The sequence below is a fragment of the Balaenoptera acutorostrata genome, chromosome 5 (genome assembly GCF_949987535.1).
Source record: "Balaenoptera acutorostrata chromosome 5, mBalAcu1.1, whole genome shotgun sequence".
Classification (NCBI taxonomy): Eukaryota; Metazoa; Chordata; class Mammalia; order Artiodactyla; family Balaenopteridae; genus Balaenoptera; species Balaenoptera acutorostrata.
Genome location: NC_080068.1, coordinates 1478470 through 1503716, shown reverse-complemented (window position 1 = coordinate 1503716; position 25247 = coordinate 1478470). Strand labels below are relative to the sequence as shown.

At 39.1% G+C, this 25247-nt stretch overlaps 1 protein-coding gene across 4 annotated transcripts in view; it reads left to right on the top strand.

The window, feature by feature from the left end:
- PDGFC (platelet derived growth factor C) overlaps positions 1-25247 on the top strand; it is a 218303-nt gene that overhangs the window by 114286 nt on the left and 78770 nt on the right. For 3 of the 4 annotated variants that reach the window (XM_057546247.1, XM_057546246.1, XM_057546249.1), the window contains exon 2: positions 13284-13479. In XM_057546247.1, coding sequence (XP_057402230.1) covers positions 13284-13479 — 196 coding nt within the window. Of the gene's footprint in view, positions 1-1225; positions 1287-13283; positions 13480-25247 lie in introns of all 4 variants that reach the window. The other variant, XM_057546248.1, reaches the window with a different exon arrangement.

The following is a 25247-nucleotide window of genomic DNA, read 5'->3' as shown; positions in this document are numbered from 1 at the left end:
CAGAAAGTTCTACTCGGTGTGCTGAGTTGACTAAAGATGATAAGAGGAAAACATACACTTAAGAATTCATCACACAGATGTTCAGGGTGAAAGATTTCCTGATTTAGACACAAAAGACCTGGACTGAAGGTTAATGCTGTCATTTGTCATTAGGGTAACCATGTGCCCAGGTTGTCTGGGGACCGTCCTGGTTTATATCTGTGGTCCTGACACAGTTAATAATACTGCCCTCTTTCAGGCTTAAAAATGTGTTGGTTTGGGCAAGAAATTATGTGGCCAACTTACTGTGACGACTAACTCTATTTTTACAATAATAAAGTTTGCGTAATACATTTGGTCTTTCAGGCTGTTGAGGTAGCCGGAAGAAACCTGTGTATAAGAAAACATTTTGTAATCTGAGCATCATTTATAAGAACTAGAAAGAGGTATATAAATATTAGTGTGTTCATTTGGGCAGAAAGACTACAGTGACTTGTATACAGAGGGTGGTTTTATTTTAGTCAGTCATTCTCGAACAAATTTGCTATTACTCTTGTTTAAGTGGTTGTATAATGCCCTAGTTTCCCAGAATATGTTCTGTTGAAATCGAGGCACAACAGGACAACGAAGAATATTGAAACCTAGATTTTACTTGTGAAGAGGATAAGGGGTAGATTCAAGGTCCCTTTATCAGTAGGAAGGAGAAACTTAATTCTGCCTAAATCTGAGAAGCCATTAACTAAGTGTCGTGTGGACCACCGAACCTTGGCAAGCAAGAGTCAGCTCACCATTTGGAACTTTTAAAAATACAGTTTCTGGGACAAGATAATAGGGGATAGTTATTACTGCTTCACACGGTAGTTAAAAATATTAAAGAGATAATGTATACAGAAACATCGTGTCTGTAACCTGCAATTTTGAGTAGCTGCTTAATAAATACTAGTTGAGTAAATGCACAAGATCTGGGAAGAATGAAGCGTTAAGGGAATATATCCTACAAAATAATGCTCTTTCTTTAATTTTTTTCTATGCCAGCCAAGACCTCTCCCTTATAGATTGTTATGAATGACCATGAATGCAAGTTCATTTGACTGACTCAGATAACACTTATTACAAGCTTTGTGTGTCTTCTCAATCATTCAAACTATTTTTACTTCCAAAATCTGAAACTGAAGATTCTGAACCCCCTAGCTTAGGATCTGAGGTCACCAAAAGACTCAATTTTACTATCTCCATCTACTGGCAGGGAGGAACTATCCCCAAGCATCTGGACTGGCATAGAAAAGAGGAGAAAAAACATTTAAAAGGTAAGCGGAACATATCTTTTATTTACTCTCCATTTTAAACTTTCTTTATACACGCTTGACATAATCTCACGTGATTAAGGTTTATACAATGAACCCTATTAAAGCAGAGAATTTCTTTAGGTGGGATCACATTCTTACCTGATTCTTCGACACGAGCAAGTGTAGACTTGACTGTTTTCCTTTCATAGCGGGAGTCCTCTCACATCCTTGTACTTCTAAATGTCTGTCCACTTGTGCCACTGCTTCAGGGCTGTTTTCATATTCCTAATAATCTGCAAACTGCAGCATGCTTACTGAAATGTCTCTGTTCTCAGTTGTGTATTCTCTGATGTGTTCAAGGGAACGTCCCCTGGCATATTATGTTGGCTGTTATGGTGTAGAGAGAGTAGCAGGGTGTTTCTCAAAGTGTAATTGATTATTCTGGTGTTTCTCAGAGTTTTTTTCCATCCTTCATTGATACTTACTTTCTTTCGCAGAACTTACCGAATAAAAGGTTCTTGTTAATTCCTGAGTAAAAGTCTTAATGCATTTTTTTTTTATATCAGGGGCTTTTTCTTGGTATGTTGTTTCCCCATCATAAATCTTTTGTTCCGGTTGACTTTTAACAGGATTACAACATTGCAATCAAATTTGAAAGTATGATGACTGCTATAAAATAAATATTTTGACGGTTTGTGTGTCTGTGCAGGAATAGATCTCTGTAAATTTAAATCATGCGTTTTAAGTGATTAGTATAGTTGTTCTTCAGGCTTCTGTTATGAATATCTTTCTTTAAAAAGGCTGATCTCTACTGGAAAATAAGAGAGATAGCCACATGTCAAGATAATTAGTATTACTACAGTTGCTGTAATTAAATTAAGTACAATTTGTACTTTTTCTCCTGTTAGTTTTCTCCTGCTTCCCCTCACTCCCTTGGCATGTGTTTCCATAACTTTGTTCCATTTCTTTGGACAACGTTCGATTTCTTTCAGAAGAGGAATGGATGGATTTATAGGAAACATGGGTGGAGAGCTTTCAGCATCAAAATCAGATTTCATGGGCAAGAATTTTCAAGGAAATGCTCTGTTGAGACAGGTCTGTTCCCTTGCTGGGAGGTCACGAATGCAGCTGGTCCATTTGCTGGCTGGGGATTACACTCACGTAAACAGTGCAAATACCATGCAGAAGGATTCTTAATCTTCTTGTGGCATCTGACACCATCCAATCTGACAGACGTATCCTCAGAGTCTTTCCTGAGATCAGAAGCTAGGGGAGTAGGTATTTGTGAATAATGTTGAAGGGACCAGTGATAAGGAGTGTCAGAGAATCATCCCTCCTCACAAATGAAACTTCCAGTGGACTCTGTAACGTTCAGTTCAGTTCCTGCTTTGAAACTGTATTCAAAATTCAAAATATGTACCTTCTTGACTCTGTCCCATTCTGTGTTTCAGCTCCTCTTTTTAGACTGCTCGACTCTGGATCTTTGGTTTGATTTTAAAACTATTGTCATACAACTAGCTGTTGCTGAAGAATTCTGCTAATGGTTATATTCAGGCCAATTATTCGACATCTTCATGTTTGTGCTTATTTACTCCCTTATAATAGCCCAACTAGATGATAAAATAATATAAGCTGAGATGAAATAGCTTGGCATGATTTACTATCTCCTGGTCATTATTAAAAAATGCCTTTGCTTTGAGAAATAAAATTTAAGTAATCTATTTCCCCACCAAAATTATGTGTTTTATTGATATTATTAATTTGTGACTTCCACTTCTTTTAAGTCTCCCAGTTGTGTTTTATACACATTCTAACATCACTTTACGATTGAGGACAGTTGTTGGCTGTGGAGGGTGGGGTAGGGAGGTGATGTTTTCCAGCAGGGCAGAATGGTTGGAATATTCATGAGCATAAGTCTGCCTAAACGTGGCCTGTGAAGGGCAATCACGTCCAGTGTAACTGCTTTTCACTTATTCCTGCCATCTTGATGTGGAATGACTACTGAAACCAAACGTCCTGTTGCAGATGTAACTTGTAAATCTCAAATGTTGCTTATGGAAAGAGCTGCAAACCCAAACGCTCGCCATTATTGAGAGTGTTTAATTAATAACATTTAAAGCATAAGATGGGAGGACACGATTTGTGTAGAAGTGACCAAATTTATTATTTTTCCTATCTTTGGATGTTATTCATAAGAAACTCATAGGCTCATTACCTGTAAATTATATGCATTCATCTTTAATGATAAATATAATTAGGAAGCAGCAAAGTCTCATTTTTCAACACTGATGATGGTTGAATATACTAAGGCTGAAATAGGTTCCTATTTTATTGTTTCTTAGAAATCATTTATTTTGCCTAATTCAGAGTTTAACATAAGAGAGAATTTTAAACGTACTTTAAAAATTCACTTAAGTCATATACGAATGGCCTTATTTAACGAGTAAGTCTGTACTGATTACTGTGTCATTATTATTTTCCTTGAGGCATTTTAAACATCTTCCCGTCAAAGTGTCACTACTGTATCTAGACGTTGTGTGTTCACAAAGAAATAGGTCACTGCTTTCCACGTTTGAAATTGCTGGTAAATTCCATCTGAATGTTGTAAATTATACGTCCAGTGCAGATACAATATACTGACAGATCCTGAGTCTCCAAATGGATTAGGTTCTTTATTGGACATATCTTTTCTTAAATAAGCATATTTGTTTGTTTAGAGGTTAAGTAATATGAATTTGCGCTTAATCGTGTGTCATAATATTTCACGTAAATACATTTCGCTGCTTAAAATATTTCAGAGCTCCTGGTATTTAATGTAAACTTTCTACACTGAATAATAGTTTTAATTCAACAGGAGAGTCAATTAAATATTGAAAAAATGAAATCAAAAGTGAATCTTTAAAGTGAATGTTTCTTTTATTCCTCATTTGTCTCTGTTCTACATTCTGGTTTTAGCCGCCTTGTGGTATGTAAAATAATGCACAATTTAATGCAGAATAAAAACTAATAGCATTGCCTAAACATGTTTCTGTGTAATGGTGTGTGTAATGTGTGTGTATAGAATTATATTCGTTACTAATTGGTGTGCAGTAAAGGTTTTAAGGAGATTCTGTGTTTATGTACTCGGCGATTTATCCTGCAGCGTAAGAGGTAAGAAGATTATTGCCAGTGTGTCTCCCATAATTGAGCCTTCACTGAAAATGTTATGTCATACCCCATTGTATAAAACCCAAATAGGTTATTTTTACCACTACCTTAAGGCTAAAATACCATGCTGTCAAATCATTACCATTTCTATATCTCGTGCCTCAATAGCAGAAGAACTTTATAGATCTTACTTGCCGTGTCCTTTGTAACATTAATCCAGATATTTTCAAGCATGAACAGGGAACACCAGTAATAATCACGCCAGGATAATGGGCCTGAACCACGGCCCATTTTGATTTTAGTCGCATGCGTAAAAATCTTAACTCTAACTTAAATAATAGTAAAAAGTGATTTGTTTAGTCATGTACCTGAGAAGCCCAGAGATGGGCTGAATTTACTGTGTGGTTTGAGCTGGGATCTGGCTCCACTTTGCTGTACTGTTGTGTGTCTGTCTACTTCTGTGCATTGACTTTTCCATCAGACTGGATTCTAATATGACAGCTTATTGGCTACAGCAGCTCTGGACCTTACTTCTGCGCCCAACATGGTCTAATCCCCAACTGTTGAGGGAAGAAAAAAAAAAGCCATTGGATTCACTCTGATCGGCCCCTTCGAGCCATCCATGCATTGAGGGAAATGGACTCGTGTTGATTTTCCAGGCATATTTCTGGGTTGGGTCAACCAGGGCTGCTTCACGGTGCTGGTGGGCAGGGGGACGGATGCTGGGTAGATGCTCATGGGTAAACTTTCCCTCATTGCATTTGGAAGTTTTGCTCTGAACTTCTCAACATGGGCCCTCGTTTCTTACCATTGCTCATAGGTAGGTAGGAGGCTTATGGCTGAATTCTTTTGCTTCTTTTTAGATACAAAAGAATTCAAACCTCTTTTTAGAGATAGTGCCAAGTCAAGCAAATGGCATAATTTCTACAATGTTATCCTCTTTCCTCCTCTTCAATCAACCTGTAGAAGGGATCAGAGATTTGCATCACTGCCGAAAAATTACTGCTTCTTGCTTCATCAGTTCGATCTTTGTGAAACTGGATTCCTTATACACATTGACCCATTTTGCTTTATCTTCCATAGCAATCTTATATTTACTAACATCACAAAAACTGGATACCTGATAATAAATTTTCTTTCTCACTGTGTTTGAATTAGGCCGAATATGATGGACAAAGTTTCTCCTTCACGTACATACTGATTTGTAATTATCAAGGTGGTTAGTTTATACGAGCATCGTTTCACATGAACTTTAAAACAGTCTCTGATTATCTCTAGTTTATAAAAAAATAAACCCTGGTATCAAGTGTCTTGCCTAAAATAACAGATTTTAAAAAATTAATTAATTACTCTATTTATTTTTGGCTGCATTGGGTCTTCAGTGTGGCTCACGGGCTCTAGAGCTCAGACTCAGTAGTTGCGGCGCGCAGGCTTAGTTGCTCCGCGGCATGTGGGATCTTCCCGGACCAGGGCTCAAACCCGTGTCCCCTGCATTGGCAGGTGGATTCTTAACCACTGCGCCACCAGGGAAGTCCCAAAATAACAGATTTTTATTATCAACTGATTCATAGTTCAGAGTTAAGATAAAATAATGACAATAATTGTGGCATTCTCAGTGTGGTAAAATTATAAAACACGTTTTATTTTAAAATGATTTAGTATGTTAAGAAAATGGCAAATCTCAGTAATGAGTAATCTGTCACCTTCAGCTGAAATATATATGTAGGTTATAATAGATGAACTTGGAGTAAAATATGAATTAAGGGACTTTAATTGGGGAGGAATGTACATTGTAAAAGCCTCTTATTCTCATATGTATAGTCTCTGGAAACTTATGAATGAAGGATGGAATGTTGAAACTGTTTTATTGCCAAGTTCCAAGATATCAAGTTTCTTTATACTAACAATATGTATTATGTGGTGTCGTGTGCCAGGCACAGAGCTAGACACTGGTTACAGACTTCAAAATCAGTTTTGTCTAGACGATTTTCTACCTCACTAGAAGTTCACGGTGTGGCAGAAAAGAAAGAAACGTCGGCCCACACGTGGTGATTAAAATATGCCGTCCTACACAGAGAACAGACCTGTGGTAGCCAAGGGAGAGGGGGTGGGAGAGGGATGGATTGGGAGTTTGGGATTAGCAGATGAAAACCATTATATAGGAAGGATAAACCACAAGGTCCTACTGTATAGCACAGGGAACTATATCCAGCCTCCTGGGGTTAAACCATAATGGAAAAGAATATAAAAAATAATGTATATATAGGTATAACTGAATCACTTAGCTGCACAGCAGAAATTAACACAACGTTGTAAATCAACTATACTTCAATAAAATAAATTTTAAAAAATGCAGCCCTAAAGGAATGTACAAAGGGAATTAAGGATTACATTCCATCAAAGGTGACATCTGAAGTGGGTTTTGATAATTGAATATGTATTTACTAGAATACCTAGTCTAGGAATGATACTAAATTACAGTCCTAGAAGTTGTCACGTTAAGAGGACAAGGCTTTGTCTTGCTCTGATGTCCCAAGCCCTTGGTACCGCGCATGAAACATAATAGGTTCTCAATATATGATTTATTTTTTCTTTTTTTTTAAACTTTTGGGGTTTTATTTATTTATTTATTTATGGCTGTGTTGGGTCTTCGTTTCTGTGCGAGGGCTCTCTCTAGTTGCGGCGAGTGGGGGCCACTCTTCATCGCGGTGCGCGGGCCTCTCACTGTCGCGGCCTCTCTTGTTGCGGAGCACAGGCTCCAGACGCGCAGGCTCAGTAGTTGTGGCTCACGGGCCTAGTTGCTCTGCGGCATGTGGGATCCTCCCAGACCAGGGCTCGAACCCGTGTCCCCTGCATTGGCAGGCAGATTCTCAACCACTGCGCCGCCAGGGAAGCCCTATGATTTTTGACTATTCATTCCCTTGAGGAATAAAATGATTATCTTCTGGAATAAATTCAAGAATTTCAATTGGGCATATTTTAAATCATTGCATTTGTTTTTATGGCTTACTTAATATAGCAATCTCTTATTTTTCCTTAGTGAACATTTATTTTTGCAATTTGTAAAGAGTTTGAGGTAGACAACACTAACTTTCTTTGATTGTCTTTGTTTTATTTTGCTATTGTTTTAAAGTATGGGAAACTAGACGGAGCCAATAAGAAAACACAAACTTGAGTCTCAGTTTTTTTGTATTATTGTATTAAGTATTATTGTACTTTTGTGTTTAGTCAGAATTTAAACTATTAAGCATGAAAACAAGGTACTTCTGTATAGTTTGGAATTTATGGAGAGAGATTTGTTTGCGCTGTGGAGTTCAAGTATACGTTCTCCCTACAGAATCAAGTAAGATTAGGTGAGATTACTCTGGATTTTCTAGGCAAAAATTGCCAATTTATGGAGCCAGTGAAACTAGCAACAAATACATGTACATATGTATGTATGTGTGCATGTATATATATGTTAAATGATTTTAACTAAATTTGTTAAAAGTGAAATTTGTTAATTAAGAGTTAATGAGATTGAAAATGGAAATAGCCATATAAAAAACTAGCAAGATTAAGATAAAGAAGGATTATCATAGGCAAAAAAAGAAAAAAAAAAGAAAAAATAGTGAACAGACCAAAGCACAGATAAGACCAGGAAGGATTTGGAAATAGGTGCGCCTGACTATTACAGAAATACCTTTTCTAGGGGCTTCCCTGGTGGCGCAGTGGTTGAGAGTCTGCCTGCTAGTGCAGGGGACGCGGGTTCGAGCCCTGGTCTGGGAAGGTCCCACATGCCACGGAGCGGCTGGGCCCGTGGGCCACAATTGCTGAGCCTGCGCGTCTGGAGCCTGTGCCCCGCGACGGGAGGGGCCGCGATAGAGAAAGGCCCGCGCACCGCGATGAAGAGCGGTCCCCGTACCGCGATGAAGAGTGGCCCCCGCTTGCCGCAACTGGAGAAAGCCCTCGCACAGAAACGAAGACCTAACACAGCAAAATAAATAAATAAATAAATAAATAAATAAGAAAATCCTTTAAAAAAAAAACAAGAGAAGCCACTGCAAATGAAAAAAAAAAAAAAAGAAAAAAAAAAAGAAATACCTTTTCTAGCGCAATTTGAAGATAACATATATTTGGAAGTAAACGCATCAGAAATCTCATGAGACACCTGTGAAATCTACCAGTTTATGGGGACACTTCCCTGCGCCCTCCCTATGTGAACAGGAACCGGAACTCTTCAGAACTTAAAGCTAAACCAAAACTGGAGGCCTTTCTTTTTACCTCATTCTTAATCCTCCAGGTCTTTTCTGCTATAGCCAACTTAAAGCATTAGCATGGAGAAGGACATGGATGGTTTCTCTTTCTTTAGGAATTATATCTTGTCCACAGACTTTTTTTTTTTTTTTAATGTTTATTTATGTATTTATTTTGGTGCTCCGGGTCTTAGTTGCGGCGTGCTTGTGGGATCTAGTTCCCTGACCAGGGATGGAACCTGGGCCCCCTGCATTGGGAGCGTGGAGTCTTACCCATTGGTCCACCAGGGAAGTCCCTACAAAACTTCTTTTTTGATGTTATCTTTTTAAATAATACAGCTTTTCAAGCATTAAATTTTTTTATTGCTTTTCATGATTCTCTTACTCCTTCCCTCTTTCATTCTTAATAAATATACTTTTAAAGGGGCTAACAGTCTGAAACGCATAGCAAATATTATGAAATTGCTTTGGTTTTACTGTTAACTTATTGAATACATACAGATGTGTAATGATTCTTCATAACTGAATTGTATGTGAACATAGTCAACAATTTTACAGTATTCATATTATTAATCTCCCTTCTTTTCCTTTTCTATTGTTATTTCATGTTAGTTTTCAATACTCTGACCTCAAGGAGGGTTGGGAAGGATAATACGAAATGGTGTTAATTTTAATTTTTAAAATTTAGTGTTTATATATATATTTTCACTTTTCACGTTGTCTTATCTGGATGAACAAGACTTATTCTTGTTGAGGGTGCATTGCAAGGAGCATGTTGTAGATATGTTAATGATTGCTGACAAACATTTGTTTCATTTCTTTGGTACTTTCTTTGAGTGTACTGTCCATTGTTTAGGAAAAGCAAACGTTCAATAAAGTAGTCATAAAATAGGTACTTGTCTCATCCCTAAAATCCTAGTAAAGTTCTGGGTTTGGAAAGATGATTTTTTAAGCAACTGAACTACGAATGCAAAGTCTTATTTTGGTAGATACTACTCTTTGTTGCTTCTGTTTTTTTTTTCTTTTCGATTATAGGCCTAGTTGTTTGAGATTTACATGTAACGTTGACAGTCGTGTGCAAATCATATGTATTTGGTGGCAAACCTCACTGCGTTCTGAGATGATTTTGGGGGAGCAGCAATTTAACTTAAAAGGAAATTTACAATTCTTTTACCACAAATAAGGCCTAGATTTTCAGTCTTTAAATTATGCTTAATTATAGTTTAATGGAATTGTGAACTATAAAGGAAAAAATAAAGACGTAAACACAATCTAAGTATATACGTTTTAGCCATGAGCTTTTTTGACTGAAGATATAAAAATAGAATTCAGATCTTTTAGTAGCCATGTAGTTTACGCATATGAAAGCGTAAACACTGTTATATTTGTAAACAGTGCTGTGGATGATATAAGGCACTCTTTTTTTTTTTCTTTTTTGAGACAGAATGGGACAAATAATAAATTTTAATAAATTTGATTGGAAAAAATTAATTCATTAAAAAAAAATTAGCTGCCAAAATGAGAAGGACTCTTGATATAAGCTACTGCTCTAAAATACCTCTGAAATATGTAGGCTATTGTATTAAAATTTAGATAGTGGGGAAATATCTCATTTTTGAAAGAAATCTTTGAAAACAGACAATATATTAATTTAATTTTAATAGTAGATTTTAATCATTTTCTTTAAAAAATTGTCAGTATAGAAGAGAATTCATCTAACTTGATAGATCCTTCTGTGTCCTTATGAGATATACTGGTGCTAAATTATGTGCACAGGAGAGATATTGATTATTTGATATATGTTAATATAACCAATGGCCATATCAAACATTAGCCCCCCCATAAGAGGGAACATGCTTTTGCACAGGTTATAATTATAATTATAAATAATAATTATTTAATTTAAACATCCTATGGCACTTAAGGCATATTTACTAATATGATGATATTCCCCATTATATGCACTGTATATATTCAAAGGAAATTATATTTGTCTTTATCTTGTCTTAGACAATATAAAATCATACTTAACAGACTCACTGTTGAAACAGCTGAGTTTAAGAGAATGAAAAAGCTGCTTTAAGAACCATAACTACACCTTGTTAAAATTATTTGGGGTGTTTTAACAATAAAACAGGTATTCTTTAACCCTAATCATATTCTCACTAATAAATAACCCTTGGCATTGTCTTTTGAATTCAAGAAGTTTCTTAGAGCATATTCTTAAGTTGCATTTTATCAGTGTGAAATATGTATTTTGAGTCACATAAATAGTAAACGAAAAGTTGCTACAATTACTCTAAGTGCCGTTGAAGAACGAAGGGCAAAAAGACATACTTGCAAATCAAATAGCTTTGTGCACAACAGAGGGTGTATGAATTGTCTACTGTTAGGTAAGAAATCACCACAAACCCGCAGTTTTAAACACCCTGTTTGCTCTCAGCTCTGGAGCTGAGAAGTCCAGGCCTGGGAGACTGGGCTTTTGCTCCAAGTTTTTACAAGACTAAAATCAAGGTTATCAGCGAGATTCGATTCCTTTCTGGAGGCTGGTGAAGAGCCTGCCTCCGATTCACCGAGGTCTCTTGAGGTTTCAGGATAAAGCCCCCTCTTTCTCGGTACCTCTCGGCCCCCCACGTCCTGGGCACACAACCTGCTCGCTTTCCAAGGTCACCACACAGAATTCCCCCCGTTGAGTCTCTTTCACACCTGGAATTTCTAAGATCAAGAAGGGCCGGCTTCTGTTAAGGGCTCACCCTATTAGGTGAGGCTCTTCCTATACTCTAACTTCTGGTTAACTCAGAGTTAACTGTGATCATGGGGGTAATACCCCATCCTTGTCACAGCTTCCACCCACTCAAGGCAGGGGCTCCTGACGCGTGACGGACATTGGGGGTCGCCTTAGAGTCTGCCTTCCAGAGCGGGAAGCAAGGTCATTGGTGTAAAATCATGGGGAGAACACGTGGAGTTGAAATACTGAGCAGGCAAGCTTGGCACTAAGGAGTCCATTGGTTAAAAAGGAATTAGGATTCACAGATCCACACTACTGTCTATAAAACAGAGAACCAACAAGGACCCACTGTAGAGCACAGGGAACTGTACTCAGTGTCTTGTAATGACCTGTAATGGAAAAGAATCTGAAAAAAGTGGATACATATGTCTGTATAACTGAATCACTTTGCTGTACACCTGAAACTAACACAATACTGTAAATCAATTATATTTCAATTAAAAAAAGGGAAGTAGGGTATGGAAGTGAAAGAATTGAAGAGGAAAAGGCAGAAAACCATAATAGAAAGAAAAAAAAAAAGAGAAGAAAAATGAAGTTTAGTATAAAATGTCAATGATTTAATAGGCCTTAGACAACTCTGTATTGCAGTTTGATGGGATGTACCTAAAAGGAGTCAATAAAATGAGAATTTTTTCATATTTCTGCAAGTAACTATGCATATATTGAGATTGGATGTTGGGAGGTGGGCAAATAAAGGAAAAATGGTGCTTATAAAGTAATGATAGTCTTCTCTCTGTGTAATACTGCAAATACAAAGTTCAGTCTTATGAAGCATATCTCTAAATCATGAAAACTAATGAGGTATTGGTATAGTATAACATTGTTGTCCTGATGTTATGAGTGTATCAAAGTTGAACAAAAAAACGTGTCAGGTGTTGTTCCATGCACATCACTTCATGTGTTCAGGGTGCAGTTTAGGACTTTTACATGGTTTTAGAAATTGAATAAAAGAGTCTTTAAAAGGTTTTGTTTTTGTGTGTTTGTTTGTTTGTTTTTCACTGGGATTTAGCAAACTTAATGGATTGGATTTTCATGGCCTGAAAAAGTGTAACTGTCTTACTTAGATTTTCTTTGTGTAGGTAAACAGCTGCTCATTTTCCAAATACCAATTATGTGTTTCCTCTCATTATGAACTCTCAGTTGGGTGGATATAAGAACACTTTTGTCTCTGTGCTACTGTGTGTAAAATAGATAAACAACTGGGGCCTACTGTATAGAACAGGAAACTATATTCAGTATCTTGTAATGATCTATAATGGAAAAGAATCTGAAAAAAATATCTATATATAAATGAATCATGTTGCTGTACACCTGAAACACTGTAAGTCAACTATGCTTCAATTAAAAAAAGAACACTTTTGTCTCAACAAATTGTCTCAACTTGCCCATCCCCTCATCTCTCCCCCAACAATCTAAGCAAAAGAAAAAGATATTAATAACAATGTATTTTGGTGTTTCACCGTGTAAAAGGTTACCATGCCTAATAAACTTGGAAGCTATTTTATACTTCTCCTCTTAGAAATTTAAAATTCATGTTAGCCTTTTAAAGTCACTGAGAAGTCCTGCAACATTTCTTATAATTTCATATCTTCATAGACTGCTGTTAGTTCCCTTACAACAAGAAATTGACACCATTGCTTTTTTTTTTTTTTTTTGACACCATTGCTTTGACCTCATTTCTTTTTTCTTTTTTCGAGGTCATTTAAGGGTTGAAATCATTTAGTAATTACAGTTCATGGGAAACTTTGGGCTTGCATTGGTTACCTTTTTTCAGAAGTTATTTTGAAACCTATAATTTTTGAAATGTCCGTTCTAAGTGTGTGTCTATGCTTATGTTTTTACTTTCAGGAGTACAAGATCCCCAGCATGAGAGAATTATTACTGTGTCTACTAATGGAAGTATTCACAGCCCACGGTTTCCTCATACTTATCCAAGAAATATGGTCTTGGTATGGAGATTAGTAGCAGTAGAGGAAAATGTATGGATACAGCTCACATTTGATGAGAGATTTGGGCTTGAAGACCCAGAAGATGACATATGCAAGTAAGTGATCATACTTGAAATTCCAACAGTGTAACAACTGTTACAGTCTTTCAAGTTGCTTCATTTTGAGGCTGTGATTTAAAATGGCATCTTTTGTTCTCTTATGTTTTTCTGATGATCCAAGAAATGTACAACCTTATTTAAGCTCTGTTTCTATCTACATCTGAAAGTAATTTGAGGTAATATATGGTAAAAAAATTACATATAGAGTAAAACAATTTATAAAATAAGGAATAGAGAATAAAAAGCCAAGTAAAGGAATGTAGGTTGTGCCAGAGTTATCACTAGTGCCAAAACTTTTACATTTGAGCTTCCTTAGAGCCAAATCAATAAGATAAATAGTAAGCTATAAAAAGAAAGAGAAGTGTCCATGTATACATATTGTGCATAGTGTCCAGTATCCATAGGTACACAAATACATACATACATACATACACCCAGAACTAAGAGGTTTGAATATTTCATTACAAGGAAGAAGTACAGCTCTGAAAGCAGAATTAGACATTTAGGCTAACATTATACTTGGCCAGGTAGAAATTTATCATAATTCTCCTGGAAGCTTTCATGAACCAAAGTCAGCTGGAGTATTTCACCCACGCGAAAGACCACCTACCGTATGTCATACAAATATTACTCTTTAAATCCTATGTGAATATACTTGTCAAGGTTGGGTGGTCTCATGGAAGATTTTTCACTTCAGTGGCATTTGTATATCATGAAAATATTTTACTTGAGCTTCTTTGTGAGGTTCTTTATTTTCCCTTTGATATACAAGTTAAAAGAGAATTTACTCTTTATGGTATATTACAGATAAATATTTCAATACAGATAAGATAAACTTTATACTTGCTGTCATCACAATTTGTATCTTTAACATTTATATATAGTTACATTTTTTTTTTCAAGTTCTTCTTTCTGTGGCTATGCGTTTCAGGTTATTTTTTCCCTTACATCTCTAATTTTAGGCTTTGAGAAGGATAAGTTATTCTAGCTATTTTTGGAGATGGTGTTATTCAACCCTTCATTTTATAGATAAGCAAACAAGCCAGAGAAGTAAAGTAGCTGCCCTAGATCTCATTCATGTTTTATAACTCAACACGTACTAAAATCCATTTTTCTAACCCTCGTAGAGATGGTTTTTCAGCATGCTGTTCTACACCTCTTGCCTTCTTTTCATATGGACGATTACATAATGTTGTAAAAACTGCAGAGGGTTTAAGGTTTGGCCCTCCTTGCAAAGTAGCAACTTAACCTACCACAGTTTCGTGGACGCTGATTGCGGACATGGGGCTCCCGGTTCCAAGACAAAGGACCGGTGACAGCAGTGGCTGTGACAGGAGTTCTGTTCCCACAGGTCAGTGCCAGGAGGGCCACGTGACACCTGCACGCCTGGCTGGACATGTGACGGGACAGGCAGCGTCCTGTGTGCGTGCGTGTGTGCACACATGCGTGTGTGCATGCGTGTGTGTGTGCACACGTGTGTGAGATGCATGTGAACAGTTAGATCACAGAAGATAAACTATCGTCCAGAATGCCTAGCGTCGCCTGTGGCTCAACTTCACTCACCATGAGACTCGAGAAAAGTGACTCTTCCAGTAGTTCTGAAATCCCTTCTTTTTGTGCTTCCTTGATCTACCTTCCTATTATTCCTGCACATATAATCATTGTCTTAAGTTTTTCTGTTTTTCCTCGACCTCCCGATTTTCTCTGTAAGTTTACCACATGTACACATCTCCCTGTGAACTAGCCTGTAAAAATTATGTTTTGCCTCTTTTGAAGTATATATCAGTGGGATAATACAACGTGCTTACTCCTGTGACTTGATGCAGTGCGATGTTTTTCGAGTTCATGTGGATGCAAAGAGCTTGGATCCTTTGCTTTCTGTGACGGACCGAACTCCATTGTATAAATAGGCAACCTTTCTTGTCTCTTCCGCTTTGATGAATGTCTGGCTTATTTCCAGCTCTCCTTGTCCAAAAGTGCAAGAAAACTTTCTTCGAATCTATAGCTAAGATTGGTATTGCTGTCTTAAGAAATTAATATTTTCAACTTCACGAGGTAGAGTTAAATTATTCTTAAAAGTGACCAATTTACAGTTCCACCAACAATATACAATATTTTGTTTTTCTGCATTATCCCCAACCTTTTGATTTGGCATTCTTTTAATTCTGGGTGTTAGGGTAAGTGTAGAATTGTACCTTAATGTTAATTCCTATTTGTTTCTTCTTATTACCAGTGAGCTTGAAAATTTTCATATTGTTATTGGCTACTCAGATATCCTTTGCTGTGAAATGCCTGCTCATGTCTTTTGCCCAGTTTTTACTGGGATCTTTGGCTATTTAAACTTTGGTTTCCACATTTAAGTCCTCGATTCATCTGTAATTTATCTTATCGCTGTGAGGTTTTTCACTAGGGTATCCCATGGAGTCCTGATGTCATTTATTGAATAGTCACACTTTCTTCCAGTGATGTGCAAAGCCAGCTAACTTGCAGGTCAGATTTTTGTGTCTGATCTGGCCTGTTTCTCGGTTCTCTGTTCTGTTCCTTGGGTTTACTGTGCCCCGCTGTGTACCAAACTGACCCTGTCTCAATTACTGTAGCGTTACAGAAGCTGTGTGGTGGGGAAGTCGCCTCGTTTTCCTTTCCTTTTCAAGCATCCTCACCATTTCACTTTTCAATATATGTTTTTACAAATAGGTTACCAAGTTCCTTGAAAACTCCTGTTGTGATTTTTATTGAAATAGCGTTGCATGTGTAGATCATTCTGAGAAGAATTGCCATCCTATTGTAATGACCTTCCTGTCCTTGAGAACTTTATGCTTCTCCGATTTTTTGGGTCTTCTTTATTGTCTGTACAGTTTTAAACTATTCTTTATAAAGATGTGATGCATCATTATTTAGATTTCTTTCTATGGTCTCTTACTAAAATCCCTTTTTGAAAATTACATTTCTAATTGTATGTTGCTGGTATATAGAAAGGCAATCAATTTTTTAGTATCCATCTTATATCTAGCAAACTCGCTAAGCTCTTTATTTTAATAATTGTTCTGGCAATTATTTTGGATTTGTGCAAAAAAGATATGGTTCATGAAAAAGATTTCTTTCTTCCAGTCAGTTCTTTTTAGTCTTTTCTATTTCTTATTAAGTTGTTGATTGCATGAGGTGGTGTCTCTGACTTCCTGATTTTAGAGTTTGCTTCCTTAAAAAAAAATAAAGTTTAAACTTTGGAATAACTTTAGATTTACAGAATGTTGCCAAGATGGTACAGTTTCCATATTCCCAGGTTCCTCCCATGTTACGTCTTCCGTCACCACCACATATTTGCATAACTAAGACGCCAGCATTCATACAGTGCCACTCACTGAACTACACGCTTCACTCAGATGCCAGCAGTGCGGTCACTCTGTGTGCTTTTTCTGGTTCAGGATCCTTTCCAGGATGAGCCTTGCATTTAGCCCTCAAACCTCCTTAGTCTCCTCTGATCTGTGAGTTTCGCTTTTTGGTCTTTCATGGCCTTGACAGTTTTGAAGAGTAGTGGTCAGGCAATTTGTAGAAGTGTCCTCAGTTTAGGTTCTTCAGATGTGTCCTCGTGATTACACTGAGGTTATTGGTTTGGGGGCAGGGTTCCAAATAGGTAAGCTGCTCTTCCCCTCATATGGTGGCAGAGGGTACGTACTACCAACTGCACTCATCAGATGCTGTTAGCAATAATCACTCAGGTCAGGTGGGCTTCTCCTCGGGTGAGGAAGTACATTTCCCTTCCATATGCTATTATTTGGAGGGACGTGACTAAGTCCAGTCCACGTTCTAGGAGACAGTGATTAAGTTACACCTCCTAGAGGGGGGAATATATACATATACTATTGGGAATTCTTCAGTAAAGAAAATTTGTGCCGTTTCCTTTTCTACCCTCCTTCCCTCCTTCCTTCCTTCCTTCCTTCCCTCCTTCCCTCCTTCCTTCATTCCTTCCCTCCTTCCTTTGTTCCTTCCCTCCTTCCTTCCCTCCTTCCTCCCTTCCTTCCTTCCTTCCTTCCTTCCTTCCCTCCTTCCCTCCTCCCTCCCTTCCCTCCTTCCTTCTTTTCTTCCTTCCTTCCTTCCTCTCTCCCTTCCCTCCTTCCTTCTTTCCTTCCTTCCTTTCTTCCTTCCCTCCTTCCCTCCTTCCTTCGTTCCTTCCTTCCTTTATTTCTTCAATCATTTGTATCAGTATAGACTCACGGAGATTTATTTTATGCCCTGTGTTATAACGCAGTGCTATTGTTATTTACTTTGTTGTTGAAATCGTTTCATCTTTGGCCACTGGAAGTAAAAGGTTTGCTGTTAACACATCGATATTGAATATGATGATTGATGAAAATTTTCTTATATTATATGAAGTACTTTGTTTTTGTTTTGTTTTGTTTTACTTTTCTAAGAGGCCTTTTTCCCCTTTGGCAGACATTTTTTTATTCATTTAATCTGGCTTTTAAAAATAAGTTACAGACATAATGACACTTTATACCTCACCATGTATCACCTAAGAACTAGGATATTTCCTTTGTGTTTTGAAAATCAGTATCACCTGCAAGAAATGTAACATTAACATGGAACTGTTACCTGATATATAGTTGATTTTCCAATGTTTCTCATGATCCCAATATGTTATCACTTCATTATTTGCTTTTTTCCTTATTATGTTTTGATTCGGGAATCAATCACTGATTGAAGTTGGTTATTGTAACTCTTTTCTTGCCTTTTCTTTGCTTTCATGACACTGATATTTGTGAACTATCCAGCCCGTTTGTTCTGTGGAATGTCTCTCAATTTCATTTCTGAGTGTGTCGGCATAATTAAGTCCTGCTGAAAGGTTCTGGCCAGAATGTTCTCCAGGCCATGGGCACCTCAGACCGCCCATGCTGCTCATTTTTTTATTTATTTGAAGGTCAATTTATTTATTTATTTATTTATTTATTTATTTATTTATGGCTGCATTGGGCCTTTGCCGCTGCACGTAGGTGCTCCCCAGCCGCAGTGAGCGGGGGACCGCTCCCCACCTCAGCGCGAGGGCCCCTCACCGCAGTGGCCTCTCCCGCCGCAGGCCCAGCAGCTGTGGCCCACAGGCTCTAGAGCACAGGCTCAGCAGTTGTGGCACGTGGGCTCAGTAGTTGTGGCATGTGGGCTCAGTAGTTGTGGTGCATGGGCTCTAGAGCACAGGCTCAGCAGTTGTGGCGAACGGGCTTAGTTGCTCCGTGGCATGTGGGCTCTTCCCGGACCAGGGCTTGAACCCGTGTCCCCTGCATCAGCACGCAGATTCTTTTTTTTTTTTTTTTTTAATTTTATTTATTTATTTATTTACTTATGGCTGTGTTGGGTCTTCGTTTCTGTGCGAGGGCTTTCTCCAGTAGCGGCAAGCGGGGGCCACTCTTCATCGCGGTGCGCGGACCTCTCACTATCGCGGCCTCTCTTGTTACGGAGCACAGGCTCCAGACGTGCAGGCTCAGTAATTGTGGCTCACGGGCCCAGTTGCTCCGCAGCATGTGGGATCTTCCCAGACCAGGGCTCGAACCCGTGTCCCCCGCAATGGCAGGCAGACTCTCAACCGCTGCACCACCAGGGAAGTCCCCTGCTCACTTATTACATTTCCACGACACAAATTTGCTTTCTCAATCCAGTGTTCATTGCATCTTGCCAATTTTGATAATGTGGTATTTTTATTTTTGTCCATTTGGGGATTTTTATAACATCGATTGTTTTCTTCTTTTAAGCCACATGGGTCATATAGAAGCATATTGTTCATTTTCTACGTTAAATGCAATTTTTGCTATAGATTTCTAAATTAATTGTATTTTGGATAAAGAATATGGCCCGTTTGTCTGTGATTGTTCAAAATTTAATACTTGGCTTCACTTGCTTCAAGTTTTTCAAGTTTCCAAATGTGCTCTCGTTCCGTTACGGGTGCGGCACTGCACGTATGAACATCATGGCAAGTTTTGTAGCTGTGCTGGTCACAGCATCTGGGTCTTCCCTGATTTTGTTTTCTTCCTGGTGTAACAATTCCTGAGAGATAGGTGTCAAATACTGCTAATAGAGAATACATGTATTTATCAGTTTCACCTTGTAGGACTGTCCACAGTTTCACCTTGTAGGACTGTCCACAGTTTCACCTTGTAGGACTGTCCACAGTTTCACCTTGTAGGACTGTCCACTTTTGTGTTTATATGCTTTTAAATTGTGCCGGTTGGTGCAGGCAGCCTCAGAGACCTGATCTTGTTTAATCTTCATTAATGTTTTGTTTTGACTTCAAAGTATATTGTGCCTAATATTGATATAGCTGTGCCAGGTAATTGGGCTGGTTATTTGCCTGGTATTCTTTCCATTTTTTACTTTGAGCTTTCCTGTGTCCTTAGGTGTGCGTGTGTGTGTGTGCGTGTGTGTGTGTGTGTGTGTGTTGTCCCTTGTGAGAGGAACATGAGTAACATTAAAAAGAAAAATTCAGTTAAAAATCTTCATGTTACACTTAGGAACTTAATTTAGCACATTGGTTCTGATTATGCCTTTTTTCGATTCAGTGCTACTATTTCATTTTTCTTTTCTTTTTAATTAATTAATTTATTTTCAGCTGCATTGGGTCTTTGTTGCTGCACGTGGGTTTTCTCTAGTTGCGGCGAGCAGGGGCTACTCTTTGTTGCGGTGCGTGGGCTTCTCATTGCCGTGGCTTCTCTTGTTGCAGAGCACGGGCTCTAGGCGCACGGGCTTCAGTAGTTGTGGCACGTAGGCTCAGTAGTTGTGGCTCATGGGCTGTAGAACACAGGCTCAGTAGTTGTGGTGCACAGGCTTAGTTGTTCCGCGGCATGTGGGATCTTCCCAGACCAGGGCTCAAACCCGTGTCCCCTGCATTGGCAGGCAGATTCTTAACCACTGCGCCACCAGAGAAGCCTGCTACTATTTCTTTCATGCATTGCATTTCTACTCATTTTTCTATTTCTTCCTTTCCTTTTTTGCATTCATTGTTTGTCTTCTCATCCTATTTTTCTCTTCTACTAATTTAGAAAGTGTACATCAAGTTCTGTGTTTAAATGGCTACCTTAGAAATGCATATGGGTCTCCATATAGAAAGCTCGTTCATGTTTACCCGCCTTCCCCAAATAGAAGATTACCTGAGAACCTTTGAACTGCCCTGGAATGCTGAATCCCAGCTCTCAGCTCACTGAGCTGATAAGACAGAGCTGAGTTTATTGCTCACCGTGGTGACAGGGACGACCACCTTGACAGCTCGAGCAGCGTCTGGGGAGGAAAGGCAAAACCAGACTTTGCTGAGGATTTGAAGTTTAGTTTAAAATGGATCTTCAGTCTGAGACTGGACTAAGGGTTGGGCAAGAATTAGGACATAATAGTTTAGACCTGGTGGAAGCAAGGCAGGGATTTTCAGGCGTGGGTTCCGCAGCGCTGGACAGTAAACCACTGATGCTTTGTTAAAGGAGTTGATGGTTCTTTGCAGGAAGTTCCTGTAATTAACAGTAAAGCTGTCGGCCTGGGGAAATAACGAAGACAGTAAAGTGGTCATGTTCTGTTACCATAACCACATAACTGGCTGGTTTCATCCTTCTCGCCCAAGCCGGCTTGGTTCTCACCACAGTTACTCCCATTCCTGATATGTGTGAGTTTCTGAGGATTTTAGTTTTGTATTCTTTACCTTCACAAGTAAAACATGTGTCGTTATTGTTTTGTATGATCGATGTTTCTTTAGCCATCCCTACGGGCTTACTTTTGATGCTAACGATTTCTTCTTGCACTTCAGAATTTTGGGGGTAGGATCATTTTACTTCTTTCAGTATAGTCTTTAAAAGTCTCTTAAGTGAAAGCCTGTGGATAGTAAATACTCAGGTCTTACTTATTTGAACATTTCTCTAGTTCACCTTCCTTCTTGGAAGTTGTTCAGACGGGATATAGGATTTTCAGTTGTGTGTTTATGTTTCTCTCAATTCTGTGAAGACGCCATCCACTGTCTACGGCTGTTGAGAAGTTAGTCGTCAGGTTGATTGCTGACGTACCCCTGTAGTCTCCCATCGAGGGGTACGTTTTACAGAGTGACATGTGTGGGCCGCAGGGTTGAGAGGGAAGGATGGAGCTAGGATGAAGCCCCACGCAGCTCCTGGACCACCTGTGGCCCATTAACTGCCCATCCCCACCCCACCCTCGCACCCACTGGAGGCTCCGCAGGTGCCCGCAGGGCCCAGGGCATAGTCGCCTCACTGAAATATTGGTTCCTTTTCTTGTCTATCCTCCGGTGAATTCTCTTATTTTCCTGACGGTTCAGTATTGCATGAAAAACAAAGGTTTTCTTGTACTCATTTGTTCAGCAATTTTTGTTGTAACGTACCAAGAGGAGTTTCTCTGCCTAACTTTGTCCACCATGTGGCTGGAAGCTACACTGTTTCAAGCAAAACCAAGTTCCTCCTGACAAGACTTAGTGTTCTCAAGTTCAAGTTTAAAGTTGACTTTTAAAAATGGCCAGATGGACTCTTTTCCATGACAAGGCTGGAGAACTTAAATACAGATGTGTCCCCGATAAAATGCATCTTCGGAATTTAAGCTGCCCCAGTGTCAATATTTTCTCAAGTCTGAAACATGGAAGAGTCTAGAAAATGTGATTCACTGTTTTAGCGGCATCTTCAAAAGAGGGCAGACTCAAGTGAGATGTTTGACTTTTACCCCCGTGGCCTTGCTGGCTTCTCAAATCATCTTTTATAAAGAAACAGACAGAGGGAGTTGTGTTTTTATGCTGTGAGGTTGACATTATTACAAAGAGCAAAACAAGTCAGAGACAAGTTTGGTTTTGTTGCTTTTCCGGCCTGAGAAGATGTGCAGGCAACGTGGTGGAGGGTATTGGTGTGGGACAGGAATGGAAGAATGGGGTGTGTTTGTGTGTGTGTGTGTACACACATTGGTGAAAAAGGGCTGAAATATGTCTTGTTTTTCAGTGTTCTCTGTGCACGTGTGGCTCTTATGTGTGTGATATATGATGTGCTTAAGAGGGCACTTTTTAGTGGAAAAGTCTTAACTTTTTTTTTGTTTGCTCCTCTCTGACATAAATAAATTTACTTATTATATATTATATTTTACAAAGAGAAAGACCGTAAATGACAGTGTGTGGAAAAGAATGGACTGTTCAGTAGTGCTTCTGTATAGCTGAATCACTTTGCTGTACAGCGGAAATTAACACAACATTGTAAATCAACTCTACCTCAGTTTAAAAAAATAAAATAGTGCCTCTTTTTCACCAAAACAGCTGAGTTTCTTTTGGAGGAAATGCTGTCTTGGTTCCTGCGTGGAAAACATTGAATGATAGAAATGCTAAATCTGCTAGGCGAAAGAAACACATTTTTTAATACTTGGAATTGAAGATGATCAAAACTGTTAGTTTTTCTTCCAAATGAAGAAAATCTTTTGGACATGGTCCTCCCTTCCTGCTGTTTATCGTAGAATTAATGTGGCCTTGGTTTTTGCTCGTGTATTTACTGTAAGTCCAGTGGGCACTTGCTGAGCCCCATGGGGGTGCGGGGAGACAGTGGTGAAGAGCAGTGGTCTCTGCCCTCGAGTAACTCAGAGTCTGGTCAGAAGCAGACAAGTAAACAGACAATTAAAATAGAAAGGCCACAGGTCCCAGAAGACAGTAAGTAGAGAGTACAGTTATGACTGTAACTGATTGTGTTTAGGTTGCTTTGTTGACCATTTTCTAATTCAGACTGTAACTGCGTATCTTACCAGCAACAGCCTATAAATAATTGTTATTAATTTATTGTGGAGAAATGGGGGGCACAAATTAACCCTCCCACGCACCCTCCCACACAGACCTCAGAAACTCAAATACTCATTTTCTGTGTTTCCCTCTAGTAGATGTAACTTTCAAGTCTAGGATAGATTTCCTATATCAATTTTACAATGACAGTGCAAGCTCTAGGAGATAAAATTTTAAGGAAAAAGTTATTTTGTGGAAAGGAATAAAGATATTTCTTAGTTCTATTGCCACACAACTGAAAAAAAGACAGTATTATTGAGCTGCTAATGACCTTGGAGACCCATAAGTTCATCCTAAGAATTTATTTTTCAAGCAAAATGTTTTCGTGAGCCCCTTAAAATAGTGAAGGGAAGGATAAGACGGCATTAGACACTATTTGGCATAAATGATCTTAAATTTTATCCTTGGAATGTCCAAAGGCATCCCGTGAAGCCCCAGCCTGAGTCTGCAGAACTGGGGCTCAGAACATGTAGCTGGGTGTGGGCCTCTCACTCAGCATTCCAGTTCTGTTCAGGACGGCAAGAAAAGCTTAGATGAGACAGAAAGCTCAGTGCATCTTGAAGGTGCCCTGTGGGAGCCTTGCTGTGAGACCAGAGGACTTGTGCCTGGTGTGACAGGTGACAGCATGGCAACTTGCTTCGCATCCATCTCAACCACTGGCAAGGGGTAGGGGGCCCAGGTGTGCTTGGGGCATTTATTATCCATCCCCGAGACCTTCCTGAAGGGCCTGTCTGTGCCAGGCATATGCAGGCTGGTTGCCGACACAGGTCACTGGTGTTTTAGGGCAGAAGGGGAGGGACCACAGGAGGAGGCCGTGAGGGCAAAGGTAGGGTCTCCTCCAGTGCCTGTCACAACTAGGAAGCGATGAGTGATGATCCAGAAGGATGGAGACACAAAGAATAGGTGAGACATCAGTACCGACCAGCACCTGTCAGGTACTCAGTAAGAGCCAGCTAACATAAAAGGATAGGTGGGTTAGAGGGGGAGAATGTGTGAACGATGATTTCCCCTGGAGCGCGTGATGCCGTCGAGGTGAGGCTGTCCCGGTGGGCAGGGTCCAACCGTGAGCCCCCAGGCATGGATTTGCTCTCCCTTCTTCTGCTCTCAGAAGCTGAGGGTCTTCTTGCAGAAGAGAACGTGGACCAGTCTATAGTTTACCAAGAAAATACCTCCAGAAGCCATGCAAAATGGATTGGAGAAGAATTCAAAGGCACTTAGTTGAAGGAATTGTGTTATTTTCAGACACAAAACTCTTCCATGAGAGATTTCCTCAGACCTACCCTTGGCCAATTATTTTCTGCCTGATCTAATAACAGATCTGCCTCTCTTCCGTTCTCCTCCTTCCTTGTTAAAGCTCCGTGTGAGTGGAGGGGCCGCTGAGGGGCGGTGTGCCCATGCACGTGAGCGCAAAGAAGGACAGATACCATATGATGTCACTTATGTGCGGAATCGAACACAAATGGTGCAGATGACCTTATCTACGAAACAGAAACAGACTCACAGACACAGAGAACAGACGTATAGTTGCCGGGGAAGGGGGGGAGGGATAAACTGGGAGATTGGGATTGACAGATACACAGTGCTATATATAAAACAGATAACTAGTGAGCGCAGGGAACTCTACTCAATACTCTGCAAGAACCTATATGGGAAGAGAATCTAAAAAAGAGTAGATGTATGTATATCTATAATTGATTCACTTCGCTATACATCTGAAACTAACACGACATTGTAAATCAATTGTACTCCAATAATTTTTTTTTAAAAAAAGAGAGAACCTCTACAGTGGGATCAATGCTTTGTATTTCAAAGCTACATTCCCCTTTGCCCCAGGGCATAAGTTTGGGGAGGAACAAAACGACCAATTTCAACATTGCCGACAATAGAAATATTTATATTAAAGACAAACCAGGGAATTGCTTAGAATGTTAAATGGCCCCTCTGTTATAGAGAAGAGATGGCCTTCCTCACTTCTCCACGGGTTAAGCCAGGC